This window comes from Coturnix japonica, chromosome 12 (assembly GCF_001577835.2).
Source record: "Coturnix japonica isolate 7356 chromosome 12, Coturnix japonica 2.1, whole genome shotgun sequence".
NCBI lineage: Eukaryota > Metazoa > Chordata > Aves > Galliformes > Phasianidae > Coturnix > Coturnix japonica.
In genome coordinates this window covers 3067226-3093236 of record NC_029527.1, presented here as the reverse complement: position 1 = coordinate 3093236, position 26011 = coordinate 3067226, and the positions used below count along the sequence as shown (strand labels likewise).

General features: G+C 38.6%; 1 protein-coding gene across 1 annotated transcript in view; it reads right to left on the bottom strand.

Annotated features, from left to right (window-relative positions):
- Positions 1–2462, bottom strand: part of SYN2 (synapsin II) — a 103301-nt gene extending 100839 nt beyond the window's left edge. Inside the window, exon 1 of the mRNA XM_015874777.2 lies at positions 1917–2462. Coding sequence (XP_015730263.1) covers positions 1917–2281 — 365 coding nt within the window. The 5' untranslated portion in view covers positions 2282–2462. The remainder of the gene's footprint in view (positions 1–1916) is intronic.
- Between the last annotated feature and the right edge of the window lie 23549 nt (positions 2463–26011).

Here is a 26011-nt window from a genome sequence, read left to right as displayed (position 1 = left end):
GAACTGAAATTGTTTCTCGGGAATCTACATTCATTGTAAGAGGTTTACTTGGTATTGGGGTTTTTTGTTGTTGTTATATATGGTGCTTTTTCCATGTATCACATGACAGCAGCTCTACATTCCTCATCTCACTGTATCGTACGCCAGTGCATCAGACCAGGCAGGGAACTGCAGGGAGAGCCATCAGATCGTTGTCATTTATCTATTGCCACTTCCAGCTTTCAATATAATTATCACTAATAGCGCAGCCCAAGCCTGCTCAGAAGTGTGATACAGTCAAATCCCATTGCAGTCCATTACATTACAATATGGGTGTCCACAATTCCAAAGGTATGGAACAAAGTTTTCTGCATATCTTATCAGAATACACACATTTATATTTCAATACTTATTTTTAAAACCCCAATTGCAGCATGATTTGCCTTTTGGAGGGAAAAGAGACAGTAACAGCACAGTAACAAGTAACTGTTCTTGATACAACTACTATGTACCCATAGCACATACCATGGGAAGGAAAAATAATAGAGAAAAAGCAGGCAAGGATGACCTTGTGTACATTGGAGATTGCATCTGGTCTCCCACCTGAACTGCAGTTAGTGGCATTCACAAAACAGACCTTTAAGAGCTTCAGTTTTGCTGAAATATTGTGCTCACACTGGATGCATTTTTCAAATATGTAAAACATTCCGTGGTTACAAAACACAGGTTGGCTTCAGTACCAGAAAGACGCTACCAGAAACAAACTTCATGAACACGGGTAGTTATTTAATTTACCAAGCACTGTGTGCACTGTAGAATGTCAGACAAACAGATGAATCTGCACGGCAGTGAGCAGTGTCCATGGATGCATCTCCATGACGTAGGCACTGAGGCTTCTCTGTAGTCTGGCAGATACAACAACCTCGTCGGATTTGTTTGTTTTTAAAGGGAGACATAACGGGTAACATTATTGTACCATCTTTGCTATGGATAACCCCACTTTTATTATGCTTGAATTTCTGTATCGAGTATTATATTAAAGTACCATTCCAAAGTAAATGGTCTGAAATCAGAACGTCTGGGCAGTGGGGATACAAATTCGAGAAGCTGACAGTAAAAATCACAGAGCCACAATCCATTACCAAATGATGTCAGTGCTATAACAACACACTTGTTTTACTCTGCATTATTTTTAGGCACCACTCAGATATTATACACCGCAACTGGAGACACCGAGTGAGGGGAATCACAGCTTGACACGTAAACACATCGCAGGGAAAGATGATAACGATTAATGAACGGGCATCTGTCTGTAAACGACAACATTCAGCACAGTCATTCACGACAAGCGGGTCTGAAGCTGTCACCTATTCCATGGGCAGCAAGAACGAGTTGCGGTACAAGTTTGGCTTTGGTAAATCACACATATCTGTGTTTATCGTGGAAGCAAACCCCCCCCCCCACACACACACCCCAAAGCAAAGCCCAGCTGTTAATGACCCTAATCATCACACGCATGCACAGAGCTAAGGCACAACTGCGGACTCGCCACCGCTCTCCCGAAGGAGCATCTCAGCAGCTGCACCAGCTCTGCACGAAAACAAGCGAGCTCATCAATATGAATTAGCGCACGTTGCGCCACAACCACAGGGCATCCAAAACAAATTCGTGCCCCCAGCAAATCGCACGCGTTCTTTATTGCACTAAACACAGGATAACGCCGTTTCGGTGCGGTATTTAAGCTTTATTTGAGCGTGCCGACGGACCCGGCTCCCGATCCCTGCTGCTGGCGCTCCGGGCTCCATCTTCCAGCCCGGCTGCAGGCAGCTCCTCCCGCCCCGCGCCTCAGCACCCCCCGGGATCCCAGGGGAAGGGGAGCGGGGCTGCGAGGGACGGGGAATGGAATGGAAGGGGAACGCGGAGCCGCGGGCACCTACCAGTCCGTGTGCGGCTCGTCGATGACCAGCAGCAGCTTGAACTTTCTGCCGGCGGCCGAGGAGGAGGTTGAGGTGGGATCCACCAGCCCGGCCGAGGCCGCCGTCTGCTTCACTGCGTTGGACAGGGAGCTGAAGAAGCTGCTGCCCGCCGACTGCTGCGGCTGCGGCGGCTGCTGCTGCTGAGGGGGCGCCGACTGCGGCGGCTGCCGACGCTCCGCGGCCGGGGAGCCCGACGCGGGCGCAGAAGAAGCTGAGGGAGGCGGCGGCTGCTGCGGGTCGGGACGCTGCAAGTCCATCATGTAGCCATTGGGCAGGTTGGCGATGAAGCTGCTGTCCGAGAGCCTGCGCCGCAGAAAGTTCATCATCTGGCCGGGCGGGAGAAAGGCGAGGCTCTGGAGGGCGGCTGGACGAAGGCTCGGAGCCGGGCTGGAGGGCGGCGGGCGCCGCAGCGGGCACTGAGATCCGCAGCCGGGCTCGGTCGCCGCCTCAACTGCCGGCCGGGGCGGGGAGGCGCTGCCTTCACCACAGCTGCTGCGGATCGCGCGCCGCCCGCCCGCCCGCCTGCAGGGGGCAGCAGCGGCAACGCGACGCAGCGCAGCCGTTACCACAGCGCGCCTGATGCCGGGCTGAGCCGCCCTGACTCTTACGGACAAGGAAATCTAATTCATACAGTAAAAACGCTATGAAAATCCTCTGCGTTCTAAATGCCGTAGAAACGGAGAGGAGGGGAGGCCGTTCATGCTGCTGGGCCACAGCGTAGCTCGCATACAGCTTTTTGCTGTGAGATCACAAGTGCTTAAACAAGTGAGAAGAGCTGAGGGCAGAAGTGCAGTTGGAGTGCTCCCATCCTTTCCTCAGCCAGTGCTTCCAGAGCAGCTGTGGAGCCGTGCTTGGATCAGGAGCAAGGCAGGGCTGCTGGGACCTGGAGAGAATAAACTGCTCTTAGTAGCATCAGGCTGTCCAAAAACCCAGTTATAAACACAATTACACAGCTAGATGACCTACAACGCAGCACAGAAGCAAGTCATTAGCAGACAGTGGAATACTGCACTTTGCTGTGGCAAATGCATCATTTCCACTGGTATTACATGCGCACAGATGGGAAAAGCACAAGGCTGAGAAGCTGTTTGTTCCTCCCCACTTTTAACAGCTGCAGCAACAATCCCTCCTACCTTCCCTTCTAAAAGGCTACCGACCAAATTAAAGACAAACTCAAAAGGGTTTTTATGGAGCACCAACTGCTTTGCTGCCGGCTGAAGATATTACTAAAAACACTCAATCAGCCCGATTCCCTCAAAAATGATAGATATTTTTGTAAGTGCTGTTCTAGGTAGAAGAGTGATAGGAGAAAAACAGCCCCTTTTGGCCAGATTGCTTCCTATGCTCCACCAGAAGTGTTGGTATCGCTGACAACAAGCAGCCAGTCTTGCAAAGCAAAATTAAGCACGACAGAATGAACTACAGTCCATTCCACTCTGCACATTAACAAAAGTATTAAGCTTGGCTCTATTGCAGGCCAAAACCTACCTGCAGTGTCAGCTGCACTCTTGTATGAAGGCAAGGTATGTGCAGGCAGTGAATATGATTGGGAGCAGTTTCAGTGTCAGGATCCATTAGTGTAAAATGGATTAACAAATGATTAAACATCAAGCAGTTAGGTGGCTCCCGTTTGTGGGCTGGAAGATCTGTATCCTTGTTAACATATCTGCCTGGCAAACTTTTGTTTTCTGATTGATGAAATCTGATTGTTATCTGCGGTACTTTCTTGTACATTCTCAGTGCAGCTCAGTAATTGCATTAAGATTATACAGACTGATCCTAACTGTAATCATGGCCAACAGCCTCAGCTCGGCTGCTGGATGTTTGATGGAACAGCAGAACCCCATTCACACCCTGTGCACTCTGGAGGCGTACGACTGGGCAGAACAGGTATGTCCAGCTTTACATATTCTGTTTGTATTCACTATGTACTACTCTATTAGCATCTCCCCTGCAATTAGGACATGCATTTTTTCTACTTCTTCCATTACATTGACTACAATTTAAAAAATTTAGAATCATTCTCCAGTTGTAGACACCAAAGCTTTTTCAAACATCTGTTAGATTACTGCCATTCACAGCAACCCTGAACTACTGTAATGACATTAGAAATCCAACACTGCACTATGGTAACTGGCAACTGAGCTTGGCTAAAACCTCAATGAACTTGGTCCCTCGGGCAGTCCAAAACAAAAAGCAGAGCTCTTCCTGTGGCTTTAACTGTACATAGAAAATTTTGTTCCAAGTGTATCAGTAGAATGACAGAGCACCTGCTAAATTTAATATTATATAAAACACTGCCTGAAAGAACTAATAATGGCTGGTTTTGCCCAACTCGCTATTCATGACACTTCAACACCTCACTACACATTTGTGAGTTATTTTGACATTGATTATATCTCTTAAGAAGTGAGAATAATGAATCACAGGTATGTTGAGAGACAAAAATCATAAATTGGGTCAACATCAAAGCAGAGAGTACAGTGGAAATTTTCAGTCTTGTTTCCTAACACAGAAATCACACTACAGAAAAGATCAAATCACTGGAGATTCATTGTGTTGGCCAAGAATGAAGTATCCGGATCAGTACACTCTATAATGACTATTCACATCTAAACAGTGGTATTAACAAAGAAACAACTAAAAAAGTTCAAAACTGAGGGCTCCTCTGAAGGTAGTGCTGTATCAGTCTGAAGACCTTGGGGCATGTTTCCAGTCTTGGCTGGACTATCCCATCATTTCCACTACATAGGTCAGATTTAGCACCTTCTGACTTCCATCTGTTCAGGCCAATGAAAGACAGGCTTCATGGGCAACATTTTCCTAGCAGTGATGCTATCATAGCAGCTGTGAAACAGTGGGTCACCTCTGCTGGTGCAGATTTTTATGTCCTGTAGGTTCTTATTCATCACTGGCAAAAATGCTCTGCTATTGGTGGTGACTGTTTTGAAAGATAGTGTTTTATAGCTGAGAATTCTCTCTATCAAATAGTTATTGTGCTGTTTACATCTTTTGTAGTTTCCATGGATATAAAGAGGAGGCATTACTTTCAGAGTGACCTACATAGATGCAGCTTAGGAGCAGTATGATCTGAATTTATATGCTTTTGCTATTATCATGTCAAGTTAAACTGTAGGCTGGTCAAATGCCTCCTAATATTACATTACCATTTTAGAGAGAAGCAACTTTCAGGTAACTGTATGTCTTGTAAATGAAAGAGTCAGCCAAGTCATACGTGCTAAAAATCAGGGATACTTAACACTTGAGCAGGCTGAATTCAAGTACATTTTGAATGACAACATCTCTCTCCACCCGTTATTCATTGACACACATATTTTTGTAAACCCGCGTAATTTCATTCAATGGACAAAAATTACTCATCTTCTCAACCATTATTCTGTACATTGTATATTGCATATAATAATAGTAAACAGAAATGGGAAGAATCTAGGAGGTATTTTCTTTGAATTATGTGCTAGTCTGTACTATGAGCCACATGGGCTTCTGTGCACCACATGGTTAGAAAAAAAAACCCAACACGTTCCATTATTTTTGTGAATTACATTTCACATGTGTCAGTTAATAGCACGCTTCTAGCTGTGTTTATGTCCAGCTGTGCACATACAGCTCAGCCTGCAAGCAGGCAAAAGCTGGCTGCCCACACCAGCAGGGTGCAGGGCTGCTCACTGCCTGCGGTGCAAAGCCTGCAGTAGTAAAGCAGTGTACACATCTCCTGCCTGCCAGCCAGGTGAGGGCAGGAACAGAGACAGAGCCAAGGGAAGGAATTCTGATAGCTGACAGCGTAATGGAGTTTGGAACAGTAGGCACTCAGTAAGTGCTGGACAATCTCTGTGCTGAAAATAAGGCAAACAAGGAATGTACCCGTCTAGAACGTAGCACATCTCCTGGCAATCCTTGCAGAGATGCAGCCTTGTTAAAAGCATCATAATTTATTTAAACCAGTAGGTCATCAAAAATTGTCATATATTTTCCATAGAAACATGGCAGATAATAGTTGTGATTGATAAAGAACGTACATATAAAGGAAACAGAAAATGAGGGCTAATGTGGATGTTTCATTATCCTTTCCTGACAAGGATATAATGCAGTGTATAAATGTGACATACAATATCTCTAATTACAGGAATTGCTAAACAAATTTGATCCTACTACAATACACCCCTTCCTGTACTTTACTAATAGCTGGTTTTTCTTTAAATATTTTTCTCCTTTAAAGACAGCAGGATAGTTATATATTGTTCTTCATAAACACAAATTTTAGTCACTTCTGTGAATGCTGATTGTTAGTATGAGAGCAACATTTGTATAATGGATTTGCTGAATTTGAAATATTACTTATTCTAAAAGACTAAAATTTCAAATTCATTTTACCTGTGATGCACTTCTTACATGCCTCGTCCACATGTATATTCTAACACTTGTGTTATTTCTATTGAACATTTCCAAATGCCCAATATGCAATTTCCCATATACATCATGACAACTTGCCTCACCAGAGGTGTCTGACCTCCAGCAGTCCCATTTTCCCTTTCTTTCAGTAGACAGACTCACTGAATTCTCCCAGAACACCTGCTGCTATCATGTCCCTGAAGCAAAAACATGTCAGTTTTCTATTTCTGATCTTCCTTGTGTTTTGTTGTCCAAGGTGGCAGAAGTACAGCTAAGCCATATGAAGATATGGCAAAAATAGGCACTCCAGGGAGTAACTGTTTAAGTCATTGCATTAGAAAGGACACAAAATCAGCTTCTATATTTCCAAAATCCTATATTTTGACTTAGAGAACGCACAGAGAACAAATCGCCAAGAGAGAGCACAAATTAACCAAACTGTTTTTTCTTTTTGTCCGGAGATCATTTAAACACCTAAGTTTTTTATTACCTAGACCATGAGAGTCCAACCTTCTGCTTGCCTGGGATGCACTGAGTTAGGAGGAATTGTCTTGGGCTGCATATGGCTACATTGTACATTGTGTAGTTTCCGTAGAAACTACAACAGATACAATGAGCACAGAAACTGATAGATCAAATCCTCAACTACAAAACACTGTTTTTCAACACAGGCACCACCATTAGCTATGCATTTTCATCAGCAATGAACAAGAGCCTGCAGGCTGCACTGCTAAAAACCTGCACTGGAGCAGGTGACCCACAGTCACTGCTGTCACTACTGAAATGCACCACCCACCACCTCAGCATGCTCATATCCACTGTTTCATCTCCATAAACATTCATAAGTGCTGATGAATGTCAACAGGTGCCATGTTTCCTACACAGAGGAATTCAGTTCCACACCTTTGCTTCATACACACTTCCATGTCCGATGCCGTTTTGTCAGCTTGCCCCTCTGTCAGACAGCAACAGAACATCGTGGAATACTGGCAGGAAGATTCAACCTCTACGCCATCCCACCGACATCCACCTATGACATCATGGGCTAACATAATAAAATAGAGGGCATTACCTTTGGAACAGCCCTCATAAAATACATAATATACTCAACATATATAAGTAACAACATATTTTAATTTTTCACTTTTTTTTTTTTTTTTTTAATTAAAACATAAAGAGGAGGGCAACAAAACCACAAAATTAGAGGAAAAATTGACCTTGCATTTGTGAAGCTAATGCATTCAAGGGCATTGGCTTCAACCTTTAGTAACTTCTCAAGGTGTTTGTCAGAGATTATTGATGAAGTTTTATTTTTCCCATGTTTCATCCTTGAAAATAGCTGTTCACAAAGGTACATAACTACCAAAAAAGTGGTAAAATGAGTAAGGCATGACTGTAACACAAGGGATATTTCTCTCTGCTCAGATAGGGCATATAAAAGTCTGGTGAAGAGGTGTTCTATTTTTTAAGTTGAATATCTGGCTGCAATCCCATTTAAAAATTTTCAGGTTAAGTTACTCTCAAATGTATCAATGTAAATTAAGGCACAAGAGCTCTCTTTTATTTATGTCAGGTTAGTAAATATTTACCTGGCCAATTTCACATTTTATAAGCGTACCAATTTACACAGTTCTGCATTGGCAAGAAATACACTGTACAAGTTGTTCTTAAATATCTCCAGGGAAGGCAATTGGACCACTGCCCCGGGCAGACCATTCCAATGTCTGGCCAACCTTTCCATGAATAAATTCTTCCTAATATCCAGTCTAAACCTCTCCTGGTGCAACTTGAGGCCATTTCCTCACATTCTATCAGGGACAGGGTCATTCCCATTACAGAAAAGATTGTTTTTGTTTCTCTGTGTAAATGCTTAGTTTATTATTTTTTGTAAATATCTTGAAATTTCAGGTTTAAAGAATAATACAGTAAGATGTGCCATCTACTCAGAATCACCAGGGACATGGTTTAGTGATGGATTGGGTTGTGTTAGGATGATGGTTGAAGGTGATGAACCTAAGTGTCTTTTCCAACCCAAATAACTCTACAATTCTAGCAGTCAGAAAGAACTCAATGGCTATAGCAGTATATAAAGAGGCAATAAAAAGCACTCTACATTTCTCCCACTTCTGTCCCAGGAGAGCAGCCTCTCTGCTGCCAGGACAGGAGCTTCTTCCTTCACCCATAACAATCCCAAAGAGAGGGCAGCAGGAGCATGGAAGAAGATGCTGTAATCTCCATAGGGCTCAATGACCTAACTGACTTAACTTGTACTGATGTCAAAAGGAACATTTTGTCTCCTTGACAGTACAAAAGCAAATGATCATCTGGCAGTATTTCCTTGAACATAAACCCACGTAGAATTCTTGGAAAAAAAGAAAAAAAAAGTAAAAAACAAAGTACTGTATTACACACCCACCATGCTCTGCAGTCCAGTAACTTCTATACAGAAAAACCATGACATGATTTAATTTATTATATCTATCTATATATCCATCTATCTATATATATAAATCAGTACTTTTACCTTTGCAAGCTTTGAACATGTATGAAGTAGTAGGGCAGAAAAGAGCTTTTTTTATTTCAGGAGTAACACTTGCTGAGAAGTGGAATCTTGGAAAATTCTGTTTAGAGCATGAGGACAAACTGTGATAGACAAAGACAGGTTACAGTGTATAAGATTAATAACTATAGAACAAATAAATGATTATGGAATAGGCAGTCTATTAAAATAGTTTGTCCCATGATTTATTCCAAAATTGGAAGCTACAATACTAGTAGCAGTCTTGTGTTCCATTTCCCAATAATAAATACCTGATGTTTAGGCTCACTATATCCCATATGTTAAGGTTCTTATTTATTTTTTAATACATTAATGCAACTACAAAGAAACCTCAAGTGCTTTTTACTGTGCAGTTGCTTAAGGGTCAAATAACGCTAGCCTTACTCAGACTAAACTTCTATTAGAATCGAAGGCAGTTTTTCAAATTTTTCAGTATTCAAGCCACAGAAATCTAAATAGTTAATGTTTAAAGAGAGCTTACAGCAAAAATTGAACAACTGCATGAATTGACTGACAAATTCAATGTATGTTAAAGGACATGTTTAAGACATACATATATTATAAATAAAGCATATATCAAATATAGTTTACTTGCATTTCTAGAGGAGTGTATCAATAATGCAATATGCCTATGTGACTTGTCTTTCTTGTGCTTTCTACTCTTTTAATTTCGAAAGCATAGCCTTTGTTATACTGCTGATCTCAGAAACAGGTAACTTAGTTGTGTCTCAGTGACAGATGTTTCCTCATACAATCCAGAAGACTGATTTAGAAACAGTTCACCTTCTGGTTTTGTGTAACATATAACAATTTCAAATGCTAAGACCCTTTTACTGTTTTGCACATGAGTAAATACCAGTCTTTCCAAACAAACTGCTTACAGACTATATATACAATGTTGGGATAATTCTATCAGGAAAATCTGGAAATTTTTCAGTGTGGAGGAAAGTCACCATTACAAAAAGAAATAAGTAATAGGAACTATGATTAACATATATATTCACAGTGACTGTATCATTGGCATTTGATGGAGTCAGAAGATTAAATATGTTTCTAAAGGCCCGTGTTCTTCAAGATCATGAACTTAATCAGAGCACAGTCACTGCAGCTCAGGCTGCCTTCAGTCTTAATGTCTTTGATGGTCTCCTCTGCTTTGGTGAGAATCAGGCCCAGGCACTCTTCACCTCTGATAGGTCTGTCCAATACCTCAACCAGAAAGTTATCATGTATGAACTACAGAAGTCTCCTGTATCACTTGCAGCTCACTGTGTTGTTTTCCCAGCAGACATCCAAATGGTTGAAATTCCCCCTTCAGAATGCGAGGAGGTCAGTTTTTGCAGCTGAAGCAAAAAAGCCTTGACAACAGACTCGCCTTGATCAGGTTGCTTATAGCAGACCTTGATCACCATCTGTCCTTTATTGGTTCCATTCGTAATCTTAACCCACCAGCTCTCAACCTGTTCCTGATGGTTTCTCAGAGGGAGCCAGAGTATAGTTTTGAATTCCCTTAGTTAATGCTAACATTGCAAAATCATGATTTAGTAAGTGCTGTATTCATGGAAACACTCTTCCATTGTTTACATAACAATCATTATGCCTTTTACTGTTCTTATGGTATACCTCTCTATAAATATTTTGGCCATTTAAAGAAACACAAATGCTTAAGAACCCATGAATAATCAATTGCACTTAAAATGGATGTCTAAGTGCTTTCTAAAAGCAAACCTTTATGACGTTCACAGCAGTACAAAATGCAACTATCAACCTACCTCTATATTTTTTACTGTCGAGAAGAATAGTAAGTCACAGTGACAGTGTTTATGGGATACTGTGAATTAAACTCTTGAAGTAATGGTTGTTGATGTGCTGTAACTGCTCTTAAAATGGTCATATCAATTTTTATATTTATCTGCTAAGAGTTACACTCTCTTCAGAGACCACAAATGAGTAAAAAGAAAAAGAAAAAACAAAAACTCCTTTTCTCCCTTTGAAACAAACAGAAGAGAGGTTGGTGCTAGACAGAACAACAGATTCAGTCTTGAGCAGGATTTGAAAGCCTTAACAAATAATGACTTTTTAACTTCTGATACTTAATAGCTCTTCTGTGAGTCAGCTGCATTTCACTAATAGTATGTTTTAATCACTCTGAAGGTAATTGTGCTTTAAGTACAATTAAGAAACCATTCTTAAAATCACTCCCAGGTTATTTGAGAGATTAATTTTTCCTCATTTATCTCTTGCTCTGTTTCAGATCCATAATCTGACATTTGACACTCAGAGATGCTACAAGATTTAACAGCAACTAAGAGGTATGTAATAATCTTCCTTCCCTTTCCTCATAGAAGTGCTATGTTACAATAATCTTGTTTCTGTATTTTTCAGTGTGAAATCAAATCAATAGGAAGCATGCACTTTAGGTTATGTTGTTCTTGCTTATACAATACTTTGCCCCTTATCAAGGATCATACTGGAAGGTTTTTCTTAGTAAAGTAATAGATTATGGAATTCCATAAATATTATATAGCATGTAGTTACTGAGTCAGCCCCCTTGACCTTTTCTTGGCTCTAAAAGACTTAAAGGCCTTACATTTAGATTTGAATAATTAGTATTTAGCAATGGCATAGTGTGAAAAACCTAATCTCCAATCCCTTAGCAGAACAATTTTTACAGCTTGTGAGTGAAAATCAAACAGAGCATGGAAGGAAGAAGTGTGAAGTGTCATGAGGTGGGAAATTAAAACTCAAGAACTCTTAGAGAAATACTTCCCTAAAGCAAGACATAAGGTCTTACTTAAAACAAATAGAGCTTGACTCCTTTCACTGATGTTACCTCTGATCTAGAAAGTGGGCATCCCTGCAGGGGTGTACCTTGTTCTGTGCTATCTGTTATGACAAGGAGAGACACTCAAGTTATACTAATTTGTGCCTTCAGATAAATAAACAGTTTTGATAGCTGACAGGACATTTTTTCCAAGAGAATATCATAGTATAGGGAATGCCTCTGCCCACACCAGCTATTTTGCAAGAGAATATAAAGGAGAATTCAGTGCTAACATAAATGGGTTTTCCTCTAAGGCGGGAATCCTAAAATGATCCTTCATTGCAAGACAGGATCACTTTTGCCAGTTATAAGATCTATAGGGGAGATTTTTATTTCAATGCCTACCATTTCATTTATAGAAAAAATATTTAGCATTTGTCCTATTGGCACAGCAATGTTCATTTTATGTCAAAGATTCATTGTGCTTTCCATTCAGCTTCTTTTTCCCATACCAAAATCCAGGCAAAAATGTTAACAATAATGCAATGTACAGTAACGGTCAGATACTTGTATTTTGCAAGAAATTTAACTTTATCATGGAATTTGACAAATAATTGAAATCAGTTACCCAGTTTTATATGTAATTAATATAAATTTTCTTCTGAAACTGAGGATCTTCTTGGTTCCATATACAAGGAAAATATTTCAATTCAGCCAGAACAGATAACAATTTAGATTAGCTGAGTCACTGTATTGCTGCAGCAGCCCTTAGGAGGAAGCAAATAAATTAGCTCGACTTGTCCAAGAGATACAGACATCACCAAAAAGGGATATGGTTAAAAACAGAACCCAAAAAGCATTGCATCATTAGTACCAAGGACATTCTTTATGTCATTCTAAACATAAATAAAAACTGCAAAGAGCTGATTAATAGGTGCAGATCAGTAAAGGTTAAGTCAAAAAAGAGTCTGAATGGTGCACAGTGTAAGAGTTTGTCACTGCTGTATTCACACCAAAATTAACCCTTAAAACCAATGGCTCTATGTGTCCAGGAATCCTTTACTAACATATTCTTTACAGTGCTCAGTTTATTAATGGAACAGCTTAGCACTTTTATCCAGCACTGAGTCTGACAGCTCACAAATAATTCTCAGTCCTTAGAGAAAAACACAGAAATGAAAATAGGGTGATGAATTTGGTCTTGAGTTGTCTGTTTTCAGTGACAGCATCTTGCAGGGTGCAGTGGTTCTAAGGTTTCATATACAACTACTACAGGAATAATCACTCAAGCTGTAGTATTAAACAGTATTTTTTTTCTTGAGCAGCTGTTGACTATGTTTTCTTCACATTTTTTAAACAGAGAATTGGATCTCTGACAACGTATTGTCTTTTCACTTGCATTTATATGGTCACATTACTATAGAACTGCTTCGTTTTCAAGCATTTGAAATGATCTTTTGTGTATCAGCTGTAACACGTAGGGAGTGCTTTGAATGCTCTGTAATACACAACACCTGCAATATCTCCCAGTCAAGTAGCTCTCTATTATGGTAAATGGATGACAAATGCACAAAAGGGCCTCTTAAACACTGTTCACATTTCCAGAATTCTAGCAAATTTTTCTGTGGTAAATTAGTAGGAGAAACAGATCTCGTGTCCTGAGTCATCCTAGAGTGAAGTGTTTTTCCTTCACTCATACCACAAAAAGCTGGATTCCCTTGAGTTCCAAAATGTTTTCAGGAATACAATTCAAACAGCAGTGAAGGGAATGAAAATCCAAGTCAACTATCACTGATTGTTATGAAGGTTAAGCTGTGTAGGGACCCTGGGGAGAAATGTATCAAAGTACAGTAATTACTATTATATTTATTTTTTGTTTGTTTCCTTTGCTGACAGATACTGACAGACAGACACCATACATTTGCACCATTGTGGATCAGCAGCACATTGGTTTCCTTACTGCATAAGCTCAACAAATGAGCAAATACACTCCTATTTGTACTGTAATCAAATCTTTGCAAATATTTTTTGCATATTTTTGAGGGAAGATGGCAATCACAAGAAAAAGGATCATTTCAATGTTACTGTCACTCTCTAAGGAAAGTCAGTGTAATGGAGGGATAAGAAAGGAGTTTGCCTCTCTTGCTTACTCTTTCAATTCTCTTTTGTTCATCATTCAGATTTGCATCCACATGGGAAAATTAAGTTAGTGATTTTAAGGTCTGAGACAAAATGTTCCTTTACTAACAACACTGATGGTCCAGTTTGGATTCTGTGATATTTTGAGATATGAGTGAAAAAGTGTTAGCTGTGAGGTGGAATGCAGGCATTCCTTAATAATCCTCTAGAGTCCAGGCTTTCCTTCATTCAAAGCAAGTCCTGCAAGTTGATAAGATGATGGAGAACTCTGCAAGACATTATGTAGTAATTTGAAGGAAAAAAAAAAAAGAAGAAGAAGAAGAAGTGCTGATAGCTGTGCTTTAGTTTTCAGAAAAACAGGATCAAACACTTCTAGGAATACTTCCATAGACATTACTTAGAGGTAAGCTCTGGTACTTTCCCTGTTAACATCAATAATTTGTTCTAATTTTGAGAGTATGTACATGGGTAGGTCTTTACTCAGGTTACTGCAGTCAGTTGGCTTGAGCTTTTCATGGCTGGTAAATGCTGTGTCCAACATAACTGCATTAATGCTTAGGCTTTCAGTCACCTATTTCGTATGTTTCTCAAGACACAAGTACTGTTTTACCCAGAAATTGTAGTAGAAAGGATAGTGTATCCAGTGTACCTACAAAAACTTAGAATATCCAGAAATACCAGAAATGTCCACTGAAATTGCAAACAACCTGATGGCTCAGCTTATTAAGCATGTTCTGAGAATAGCTGTTTTTATTCAGATATGAAACAGGAGGATCACGCTGAATTTTCACATTGGTTGTTGAAATACTGATAGAAAGTAAACAGAAAAGCAAACATCAATCTTTTTTACAATTCACAAATGAAGAGACAAATTAGCAGCCAATACAGCGCTCAGCTCTAATTGTGGATTATTCCACATGGCTGCTTTCCAGCCAACTTTCATCAGGTTCCATTAACTTTCCCTTATCTTCATTTTCTGATCCATAGCTGCTATATTTCTGGGTCAAAGTGAGTAGTGGAGAAAGCAAAGACAAAATTCTAACAAGAAATACATAAAGGTTATTACAAATAACTACACCTGACATGAATTACAGATAATTAATGTCATCAGTAATTACTGATAATTGATTACCCATACGCCTCTTCCCCTGTCAGTATTGAAGAGGCATTTGAATAGTATACACAATAATATGCTTAAACTTTTTGTAAACAGTGCTAGGGTCAAATAGTTGGACATGATGATCTTTGAAAGTCCTTCATTCACAGTTAAACCAATGTTGTTGCCTGAACATCTTGTGCAAGAAGGTGACATTTAAAAAAAAAAAAACAAAACCAAAAACAAAAAACCACAAGATTAAAAAGTTGGAGTTTTTTTGTTTGTTTTGTTTTGTTTTGTTTCCTGGCCATTTCATTGCTATTAATTTGTTAAACAAGCTAATTCACTGGATTTGAACTGAAACCTTCACAGGTCTCTCCAGTCACAAAGCTTAATTTATGGCAGAAACACATTAAAACCAGCTCCAATTTGCTTCATTAAAATGAAAGCATCAATGGATCCTATGGCAATAGTTCCAGAAGAATTAAAAAGGATTTAAGAGATAATGAAATAAAACATGCTTGGTAGAAACAAGCAGACGGATGATATTATTAGGCCAGCCACTGCGGTTTAGTGGCAGTTAATGAAAAAATAAAGATACCTCAGCTTAATCTTACTGTAATTAAGCTGTATATTATGAAAATGAATACCTGCAAAACAGCAGCACGTCCCAAGACATTTAATTTAATTGAGTGTTGATGAATTAATGTTTTTGGATGCAGAATATTTCTGAAATGTTGTGCAAGCACACTGGAAATTAGTATTGGTGAGAACACATCATGAGATGAGCTACAGTGTCTACTCAGCATCTTACTTGCTCCAATTTTCTGGCCTTTTCCTACTGTAACGGTCTCCTCTAAGAAAGGGAAATACTTAGGAAATGATTAGTTTTAAATCCCTTTAGAGCCTGCAGATACTAGCAAAATAAAAGTCATCCAGTGGTCTGTTGGTAGGACCAGTTAGAGCTTTGCTTTGCCAAAAACAGGGATAAGGCATCTTTTAAAAATACATGTAAGAAAATTATGTAATAGTTGTGGAGAACAGAAGATCCCAGAATCCTGGTTTTCAAGTGAAAACAGAAGTAAAAAAGTTTAAATATAAAGGATGAACTTCACAGAGAAAATCCAATAAAGAAGGAAAAAACAGCATTTTCTAACTTAGCTGTGGAACTCACTATTATGCTTTGTCCAAATATCTCAGCTTCTGTTCTGAACTAATCAGCCTTGCTGAAAACTTTTTTCTTCTGGCAATGTATCCCATTAGCAAATCTCAGTTTGAAAGCAGAGTGAGAAGTTCTGCAACGTTCCATTGGTGTTTAACTTGTGCTGTTATAGAAGCAGGGCTGCAGATAAGATTTGTGATTGCAAGCACACTGCTAGCTGCTTCAAAAACAAAACGTGAAATAACGTATCAGTAGGAGGTCTGGGGGATATCAGAGACATATTAAGATGATTTAGGCTGAAGAGATTAGAATTTTCCTTTAAACCAAATATTTCATAAATGAAGCACAAAGTATTCAGTGGAATATTTTACCATGCTAACAATCGCTTTGCCCTGAATAATAAGCTGATAGGTGATGTGAATGTGATGCCTCTGGTTGCACTGCAGTATGAGTCACTAGCTGAAATAAAGGAACAGAATCCCAGCAGCAATGCTAAAAGCTGCAACATACTTGAAGTACGCCTGCTCCAGTGACACAAAATGAAAATGATACTTTCTTCCTCAGCCGAATTTTCAGCTGCGTTGACAATGTCTGTTAAGTCTCTGAAAGGCAGACGGAGCTCCACAGTAAAACTACTGTAGAAACTACACGCTGTCATTTTCAGAAGTATTTATGGAAATGCATATCAGCTGTTATGTAGGAAAACTTTTAGAAGACAATGGTTTTATATAGACACATCATTGAGCCTATGCATTATTTACAAGACAATGAGGTAGGTGCGAGACTTAATTTGCATCACACAGTAGGTAAAAATTAACACAGTGGAGAGATCTGCTTGTGTCAGAGACTACGCTAAAACCTCATCTGTTTAATTTTAAGCTGTGCATGTAGCATACATCTCGGGCATCTCAAGGTGATGCTCCCCACCAATCTTCATAGCAGGTCACAAGACAGTGGGACCTTCTCCTTGTCCCATCACCTCAAGTCCTGCCTGAGGGTATGTGCATAAATCAGCATTTCTTACATGTAGAAGAAGTTTATCATTCTTAACAGCTTAGCAGTGCCAAAAAAGAAATGGATTGCAAACCAAGTTCCATATTCCAAAGACTTAGTGAATTTTCAGGACATAGGTGCCTGAGACAGTAAAACCTTTAACTGCATCCTTAAAGCAGAATCTTCAGTGTTTTGCTGGATCAGTCATTCCATTCACAGTAGGCCAAAGTAATTAAATGGTCATTTTGTTTTGGATGAATGCATCTTATTCTAAAACAGAACTCACTGAAATAAGCGAAACAATCAAGAAAAGATTGCCCTACCATGCTATCCACAGCACAAGAAAATTATCAGTGAGAGAAACATCTCATCAGAAGGCAGATAGATCAAGAGGTTCATGTAAGCATTCACAGTAGTAGCTGTATAAGGGGCTCCTTATGCATTTCAGTTACTCCTCAGCCAATGAGTTCTAAAAGCCTTTTCCTATTCTTTGGTACTCAACAAGTTAAGAGAGCCTCCATACGTGCTCTGGGTATTCCCAATGCTTTCCATCACAAAATATTCATTTAATTTAATGGAACTGGTATACTTACAAGGATGAGATTTAATGAAATAACGCTTTCATAAAGTTAATGGAATTACATCTGTCCTCCCAAACAATTTCATTTGTACTTGACTATTTAGTCTGTACTCTTCAGTCATTCTAAACAAAGTCATAAGTCAGAAAATAGCAAAATGTTTACCATGTGTAGAATCATACAGTGTGCTAGATGGATGTTTTTCAAAACTTAATTGCTTTGTTATCTTTAGTAACCTTCATAGCTGCTACAGATTTTATCAGAAATCTGTGTATTAACAGTTCGGTCATGATTATGAATGACATCTCTAAGGGCACAGCTGCAGGCTCCTAATTGTCAGCTGACTGCAGTGGGTCACTGTTCCAAAGGCTGCAGGAATCAGAGAGCATGCCAAAAGTTCTGTATATTGGCTAGTTTCAAGGAACCCTGATAAGCAACTATGGATTAAGTATTCAGTATAATCTGAAACTATTTTTATGCATGAAGAATTATAATCTGTAAACCTGGAAAAAAAAAACAAAAACAAAAACAATAACCCCAGCAACCCCTGTCTTTTGCTGAATATCTGTGCAGCAGCACACTTAACATTATTCATTCAGGATTGTTGACAAACATGTCAGGAAGCTTTGGCTCTTCAGGAAGGATTTGCACAGTTTACATGGCACTGACTGATTTGTTTGCAAGTCAAAACAGCTTGCTAAAAACAAGCCAGAACTCAGAGAGCTGTGTGCCACATAAAGCAGTAATAACCTACAGATGCTACTTACGCTCAATAATAAAGCACTAAGTTCTCACATCTCACATATTGTCATGATGACGAAATGTGAAATTCTGTATCAGCTTATTATTTATATTATACAAATAAAACCAGCCAGTGAGGAAGTTTTAGGTTATTAAGCTCAGTGAAAAGGAATGCAAAGTACATCGTACAGTGAAGATAGAATGGACTGACTGAGGTGAAACCAAAGATGCCATTGTGGGAGTTGCAAGATATAGCAGCATGCTTTGTAACTCTGACATAGAGCTGTTCATACTGCACATCCTCCTGCACAGGTAATGCCAGTAAAAGAAAAAAAAATAATTAAAAAAAAGCAGATAACCTTACTATATGCTCAATCACTTTAAAACATCCAAACAAGATAGCCTGGCAGACTTCCTACCACTAAGATTAATAGATTCAGCTGAAAGAGCTCATAATCTTGTCTTTTTAATGCAAATTGAATGCTAATATTTATGAAAAACAAGGAGGTAAAATTTGCTCTCAAACAGCCATGCAACAAACAAAGAAAAGCTTCTGAAAAAAATAATAATAATCCCCAAGCCCTAATTTATTTCCAGTCAAAGACAACTGACATTATTAAACGTTGATATCCTAAGGATACCACTCAATACTGGGTCTTTGTGCATTTACTGGTTTGGCAGATTGTATAATCTTTTTTATAAGCATCATGCAATCCATCAAAGCATAAAAAAAAATGGTAACCTCGGTATTCACACATTTTTTTCCCCACTCAATTCACCCTTTCAAGAGGGACTAATTCTATCTTTTCACAACATCTTATAACTCCCCTAAGGGAAACACTATTCCAATTACATTATTTCACTACCTTTTTATGACTCTCCGGTTAAAAGTCTCATGTGGTTGCTTCATTAAGCATACTTATTTTGATATAGATGGTGTAAAGCAGGGGAAAAAGATTTATCCAGGTTTTAAGCAATGATGGTATTTTCATAGAATCAATCACAGAGAAGACGTCTAAGGTCATCTATTCCAACTGTCCACATACATTTTGAACATTTTCCTAAAAGGTGGGTAATATGTGGCATCCACCAATACGCTGTTGAACAACAACAAACAAACAAACAAACAAACAAACAAACAAACAAAAAACCTCAAACAACAAACAATTAGGGATATGAAACCAAGTCAAAACTATTTGGGATTAGCATTAGGATTTTATTCCTAGTGTAACAAGAAGCTTCAAGTTTGCTCTTCCTCCAGGCATGGTGACTCCTCTGAAGAGAAGTCAACAGCTCATATTTCCTAACGGGAATATATTTTGGGCTAGTTGTTTAAAAATATGATGATCCAATAAGTCTTCTTGAATTAAGGCAGAACTCTACCCCACCCCATAGGAAAAACAAAACAAAACCAACCAACAACCCCAGACCAGGAAATATATTGTGAAAGACAAATCATGTTTTTCTAAAACTATTGAAATCTGTAAAAGCAGAGAGCGATACGTACATCTTCAATCCATACCCCACACCTTTTCTAAGCAGAAGAATTTAAACAAAATTGCACATCTCAGAAATAATTCCCCTTGAAGCACATCCATAAACTCACATAGTTGAAAGGGACTCAAGAAGGCTTTTAATACTTGTGGGTTTTCTAAAGACGATCATCATAGAACAGAACATACTAGTACACTTCAGTTCAGAAGTAGATTTGTTTCTGTAAGTCATTTATTACAAATGGGATAGATTTAGTACCTCTGAAGGTAATTATTAAATATTTAGGGTTTTTTATAATCATGCTTGACTTCAATTTGTAGGTATTGATTGACACCTACAGACTGATATAATCTCTTGCTGGTCTCACAGTATCAAGGCAATGAACCAGTTAAGATGCGTGTCCTTACATAAAAATAAAAACTAAAAATGGAACTCAGATGACGGCATAATGTTTTCAAGGCTGAGGTCCAGCAAAGCACTCACACACACACATACATTTTCTCAATTATCTCAATGAAACTATCCTGTGCCTTAAGTGCTTTGCTGGATCAAAGCCATCCAGGAGATCACTTCTGCCCACCTAAAAATCTGTACAGCTCTTGAGTCACAGTTCTGTAAATATTTTATTTCCATTAGATCCTATTCAATACCAACCAGTTTCACTCCTCATCTATTCTATAACAATCTTCTACTCAATAAGTGTTTAACTTTTAAAGGCTTTTTTGTGATTTTTTAATAAAAAGTTAATGAGAGAAAATCTCTAAAAATAGTTCACAGCTGAGGGAAAGGTGCAGCAAAGAACTGTGACTGACTGAAGAGCCAGGGAGCAGCTCAGGAGGGGAAGTCACACACAGACACATGGCCTGGGGAAGACTGGAAACACCTTTAGAGTATGGAAGCATTGACAAATCAACACAGTCCTATCTCAGTTCACACTTACACCTCATTTCATTAGCTACAGTGAAGGAAATGCATCACTGCAGCAGCAGTAGAAATCCAAACCTTTACTCCATTCTTCCTGTAGTGGCCAGCGGGGGATTGGGCAGTCAGAGAGGGGGAAACTTCATTAACATGGATATAAAAGCTTCTCTTCACATAGTTCTGTTATTCCAGTTTTGTGACCAGTTTGTGATGCACCTATGCAGATACAGGTGCTTATTTTTAAGGAGCTGTATTCCAGACTTCCTACTGTTGCAAAGAAAGAAAATCAACAGCAGGCAGACGTAATTGAATCTGAGGCATTTTACATGGCCCCTTGACCATGCAGAATAAAGTGCTAATATTTGACTGCTTATAAATTATAAGATTCACAATAATTTTGATTGCATGAGGACCTAGTGACCTCAAGCAAAAGCTAAGGTCACATTGCGTTGACTACAACAATATATACAAAGAAGTAGAGGACAAAAGTAATCATTAGCTTAAGCATCTTATAATTTAGATGATGTATCATGTTCTAACTGAAGTTCCTAAACACTGACACCTATAGCAAAATCTGCATTAATGAGGAGAACATCACTGAAAGAAAAGAAAGTGCTGTGATCCCATAGTTTGACCTTCACATGCAGGAAAGCATTCCAAGACAGGATCCTAGTGAAAATGAGTGCATGTTTTTGGAAGGAGGGTGTGTTTGAATGCAATGCTTCACCAAAACTTCTCTCTACAAATAGAAGGTTCGATCATTACTAAAAGAAAGTATGCGGAGAATAGGAAGGCTATCACTAAAGGCTTTCACTCTTCAGCTCCTAAAAGCATTGGTGTTAGTATCCTAACTGTAGGAAAGCAATTTCATTAAAAGCAAAAAAGGATTTTTGTTGCTTGGTTACCTTGTTTTTTCCTCCAACAGAAAAAAAAAACAACTCATTGCATTGTTACATAAGCAGCAGTATTACATCCATCATGTAAGGAAAAAAAAACAAGATAAAAACCTGCCTCGATGATAGGAGGGGCTCACAGAATAGATTTATAAAAAGAACATGGAGTTTGTAATGACTTTTTTCTTTTGCACACATTATGCTGCAGATGGTCTTAGAATGCTCTAGATGTAAATGCTATAGCAAAACATGCTACCAATAGAAAAGATTAGGAAAGCTCAGAAAATTCTTCTTCCTTCTGCAGATGTAAATGGATTAAAGAGCAGTGATTTAGGTGTATCTGATCCCAAATGAACCAGTCTCCTTTCAGTCCCATTGTTGACTATTAAGACGACAAACAAAGATATCTGTCATCACCAAAACAAGTCTGTCTTTTCTGGTAAAGCAAAACTATTATACTGAAAACTAAATGGCTGCTTAATTGTAAATGTAGGGTTCAGTACCCAAAACAGACAACTGTTTTATATCTTTATCACTAAATGCACAGAATCACATGAGCTTTGTAGAAAGGGAATAGCAAGGACCAACAAGCTTGTTTAGATATTTGATATTCTTCTTACCAGATTTCAGTATAACTCCAGACCAATAGAAAGGCTGTTTGGAATGCTGTCTTTCTGTCATCTTTTTCACTTCTCTTTCACCTTTAGCATCATTTCTGTAAAATTCCTGACTTTAAAGAAGAAACAAAGGGATAAAGAGTACCAAGGAAGGTTGCTCTGGTATATCTGATATGGTCATGATGTAGTAAAGGAAATATATGAACTGCTTTTCATCTATGTTGAATTTTTAGCTTTTAATATCATGAAATGAAGGGAATTTTGCTTGTCTATGTGACCTCTTGAGATGCATTACAATCCTGATTTTGGAGATATGTACAAAATTCAGCATGATTGGTGGCACAAAATTAAAGAGGGCATCATGTTTCAATTGATGGTTTTCTTCTCAAGTTGTTTCCCACATAAGGCAAATTTGACTGTATTTTGCTGCAAGTAAAATGAAGTTCAATCAATATAAAGTAAAAAATTGCAGTAATTTAAGGAATTGTAGCAAATGAAACCTGTCAAACACAACCACCACGTTCTTATATCATTATATTTCTCATCTTAAATTGATTTAACTTCAGATCATTATTGAAATCTTCAGAAATTAGTACTTTATGAAATACCACACAAGCAAGTCATTACAGGCTTGCTATACATTTTTATTTTGTTTTCTTTTTGTTTTGAAAGGCTACGTAAGAGTGAATCACTGAATCATAGAATGGTCTGGGTTGAAAAGGACTCCAGTGATCATCCAGTTCCAACCCCCTGCTATGTGCAGGGTCACCAAACACCAGACCAGGATGCCCAGAGCCACATCCAGCCTGGCCTTGAATGCTTGCAGGGATGGAGCATCCACAGCCTCCTTGGGCAACCTGTTCCAGTGTGTCACCACCCTCTAGGTGAAAAAGTTCTTCCTAATATCCAACCTAAACCTCCCCATCTCATTTTAAAACCATTCCCCATTTTAACCTATTTTCAAGGTTAGATGAACCTCTTAAAGAGGTGCATGCTTACCTAGCTATAAATGAATGCTGCAAGTACTACATATCTATGCTGCACAGTGCTGGTATTACCAAAAGCTAACCACACAGGAACCAGACTTCTGGCCATTCTACATTCTCAGAAATGAATGCTATTTAGTTTCTAGGAAGGAAAAAAAGGAGACATTGCGTCTGACTGACTCTTATAAAAAACAAGCTGATATAGTAGAGAAGCCTAATCTACAAGATGATCAAAATGTCTGAATATTTACTCTCAGTTCTTAATACGCATGTCAGAAAGGAGGAAGACATTCTCTAAAGGAGCAGCACGGTGTCCTAGCATTCTATTGTATATATTCTATTGAAGGCTAACAGCTGTACTTTCATTTTATCTAAACAAGAGGTAATTTGACCTGAGCACATACTGCACTAAGCAGAAAGCTCACTACTGCCATTTTCTCTTTGTCGGCAAGATTGATTCCCACCGCTCATAACCATTCACTGTCTCATTCAGTTTAGTATTTACTAAACTAAATTTTCATTTTATTACAGATTTCATTTATTATTCTGAATATTTTTCACATCCTTTAGTGAAAGATGATGTAGCAGAACATTGTTTTGTGCGGAATTAGACCAAATGATGATAGGTATAACAGAGAAGAGGCAGCTCTGGTCGATACGACAGTCATTAAGCAGTAGTACAGAGCATGCTGTGCAGGTAAGGTTTCTTTACTCACAGCAGTGAAAAGCTCCAGAATATCTGGTGCTCAGCCAGTGAAGTTACAAATCAAAACATTAACAATGCTTGCACCTTGGTAGCCAGCACTTTTAAAAGTGGAATAATAAGACATGTCCAAAAGCTATTCATATATTCAATTACAATAGTCATGAAACAAATACTGCTGATAGCTACCACCTTCATTTCCCCTCAGTGCTTATTACTCTGTCATCCCAGGATTCTTACTTGAGTCACATTATATTGCAACATAAGTCTTTAAGAAGATTAAGGTTATCCTCATATATTAGTGCCGGGTGAGCAAAAGCACTTCATCAACATAAATTCTAAACAATGATAAGAGTAGGCACTTCTGAGAAAGAAAATAGCTGCTGTCAGTGCTACAGAACTAGAAGATAGATGCAGTTTATGTATTACCAATAAGATTTACTCAGCCAAATCTCTCTGCCCTCAAAACAAATATATTCCTCATTGTTTTGCTCTGTTTTCAAGAGTTCAGCGAGGGTAGCAGTAAAATATATTTAAACACACTCAATCGTCTGTTTTGGACAGTATTTCTTCAGTTTCACTCCATTTATACTAATGAAATCAGTATCCTTTCCAACTTCCTTCTCCCTACCCAATTTTCCTATTAGAGAGGGAAATTGCTAGGTTAAAAAAAAAAATTAAGTGCACAGAAGTCATCCTATTAAGACAAGCTATGACACCTTGAATTTCTTAGCTAAAAGACAGTCCTAGAGGTTCCTATATAATACTATTAGAAAATCCTGTAAGACAAGACCACACAGAGAAACATCTTAGTAGCTAATGCCTTTTCAAACAACAGCTTTGAACAGTACTTGACTTTTCAAGCAAAAGGAGATGGAACATCCTAAAAATGAAGACTGTTTCTAATTTTATTTTTTTTATCTCCAAGAATAAATATATTCTTTCTTCCCAACAGTAAGACGCAACAACACTTGGAGACAGACTCAGTTCTTATTAAAGCATCATGGAACCACCACTAATTTTACAGAATTAGAGCTATATTAGTATCACAGACACACAAATGCTAGGCAAGAGAAACCCACTATTCAGCTAAGTACTATGGAAACACACTTATTCTGCAACCAGGCTTATATCAGAGATGTAAACACAGAAGATATCAGCAGGTGTTTCAGTTACCCTGTGTTTTGTCTGTAACCTGATATACAGAAGCCAGATTACACAAGCAGCCTCTGCTGGCAATTTTAGACTGCTGTGATTTGTTGTCCTTCAAATCCTGCTTTTCTCTGCAATACACACAAAGTACAGCAACAGAAACACCTCAGCTGTTTTGGAATTTGGTCTGAATCTTTAATCAGAAGAAAAATACTTTTAACTGCCTTCTAATCATTGGCCTCCTGAGTGGATGGTTAGATAGCAGAAAGCAGCAGACTGTGCTCTTGCTAAGCTCTCATTATTCAGTTTCTCAGGAAAAAAAGAAACAACAAAACCACCTTCACAACATGTCCTGAATGATAATATTTATAAAATTAAGAATCCACAACACAGGCTAATTCACCTGACAGGAGCTGTCATGTCTCTTTCTGTGACTTGCTGACTGAAAACATACAGGTATATGCAGACCAACAATAATTACACCAACAATAAACCTGGTATGTCACAAAAAAAATAAGACTACATCTCTTCACAAACCAAAGCTTGTTGTGCAGACAATTATTGTCTGCTTGCATCTCCTCCATACTGGGCTTCCAGTCTGTGCCCACTGCCTCTTGCTGCAGCAATAACGTAGGATTCTACTGAAGAAGAAATATCTGGGGAGGGATGATTGGCAGGTAGGATAAAAGAGATGTTTGCTTGAACTTGTGGAAAAAGCAGGTTACCAAGAGGTTGGGATACATTTTAAGATTAAAATCTCATGCATGTCCCAATATAACTCATTACTTTATACCTCCAGCCTATTTTTCAAAAGTAGGCTGTTGCCATGAAGACAGACTTGGTTAACAGT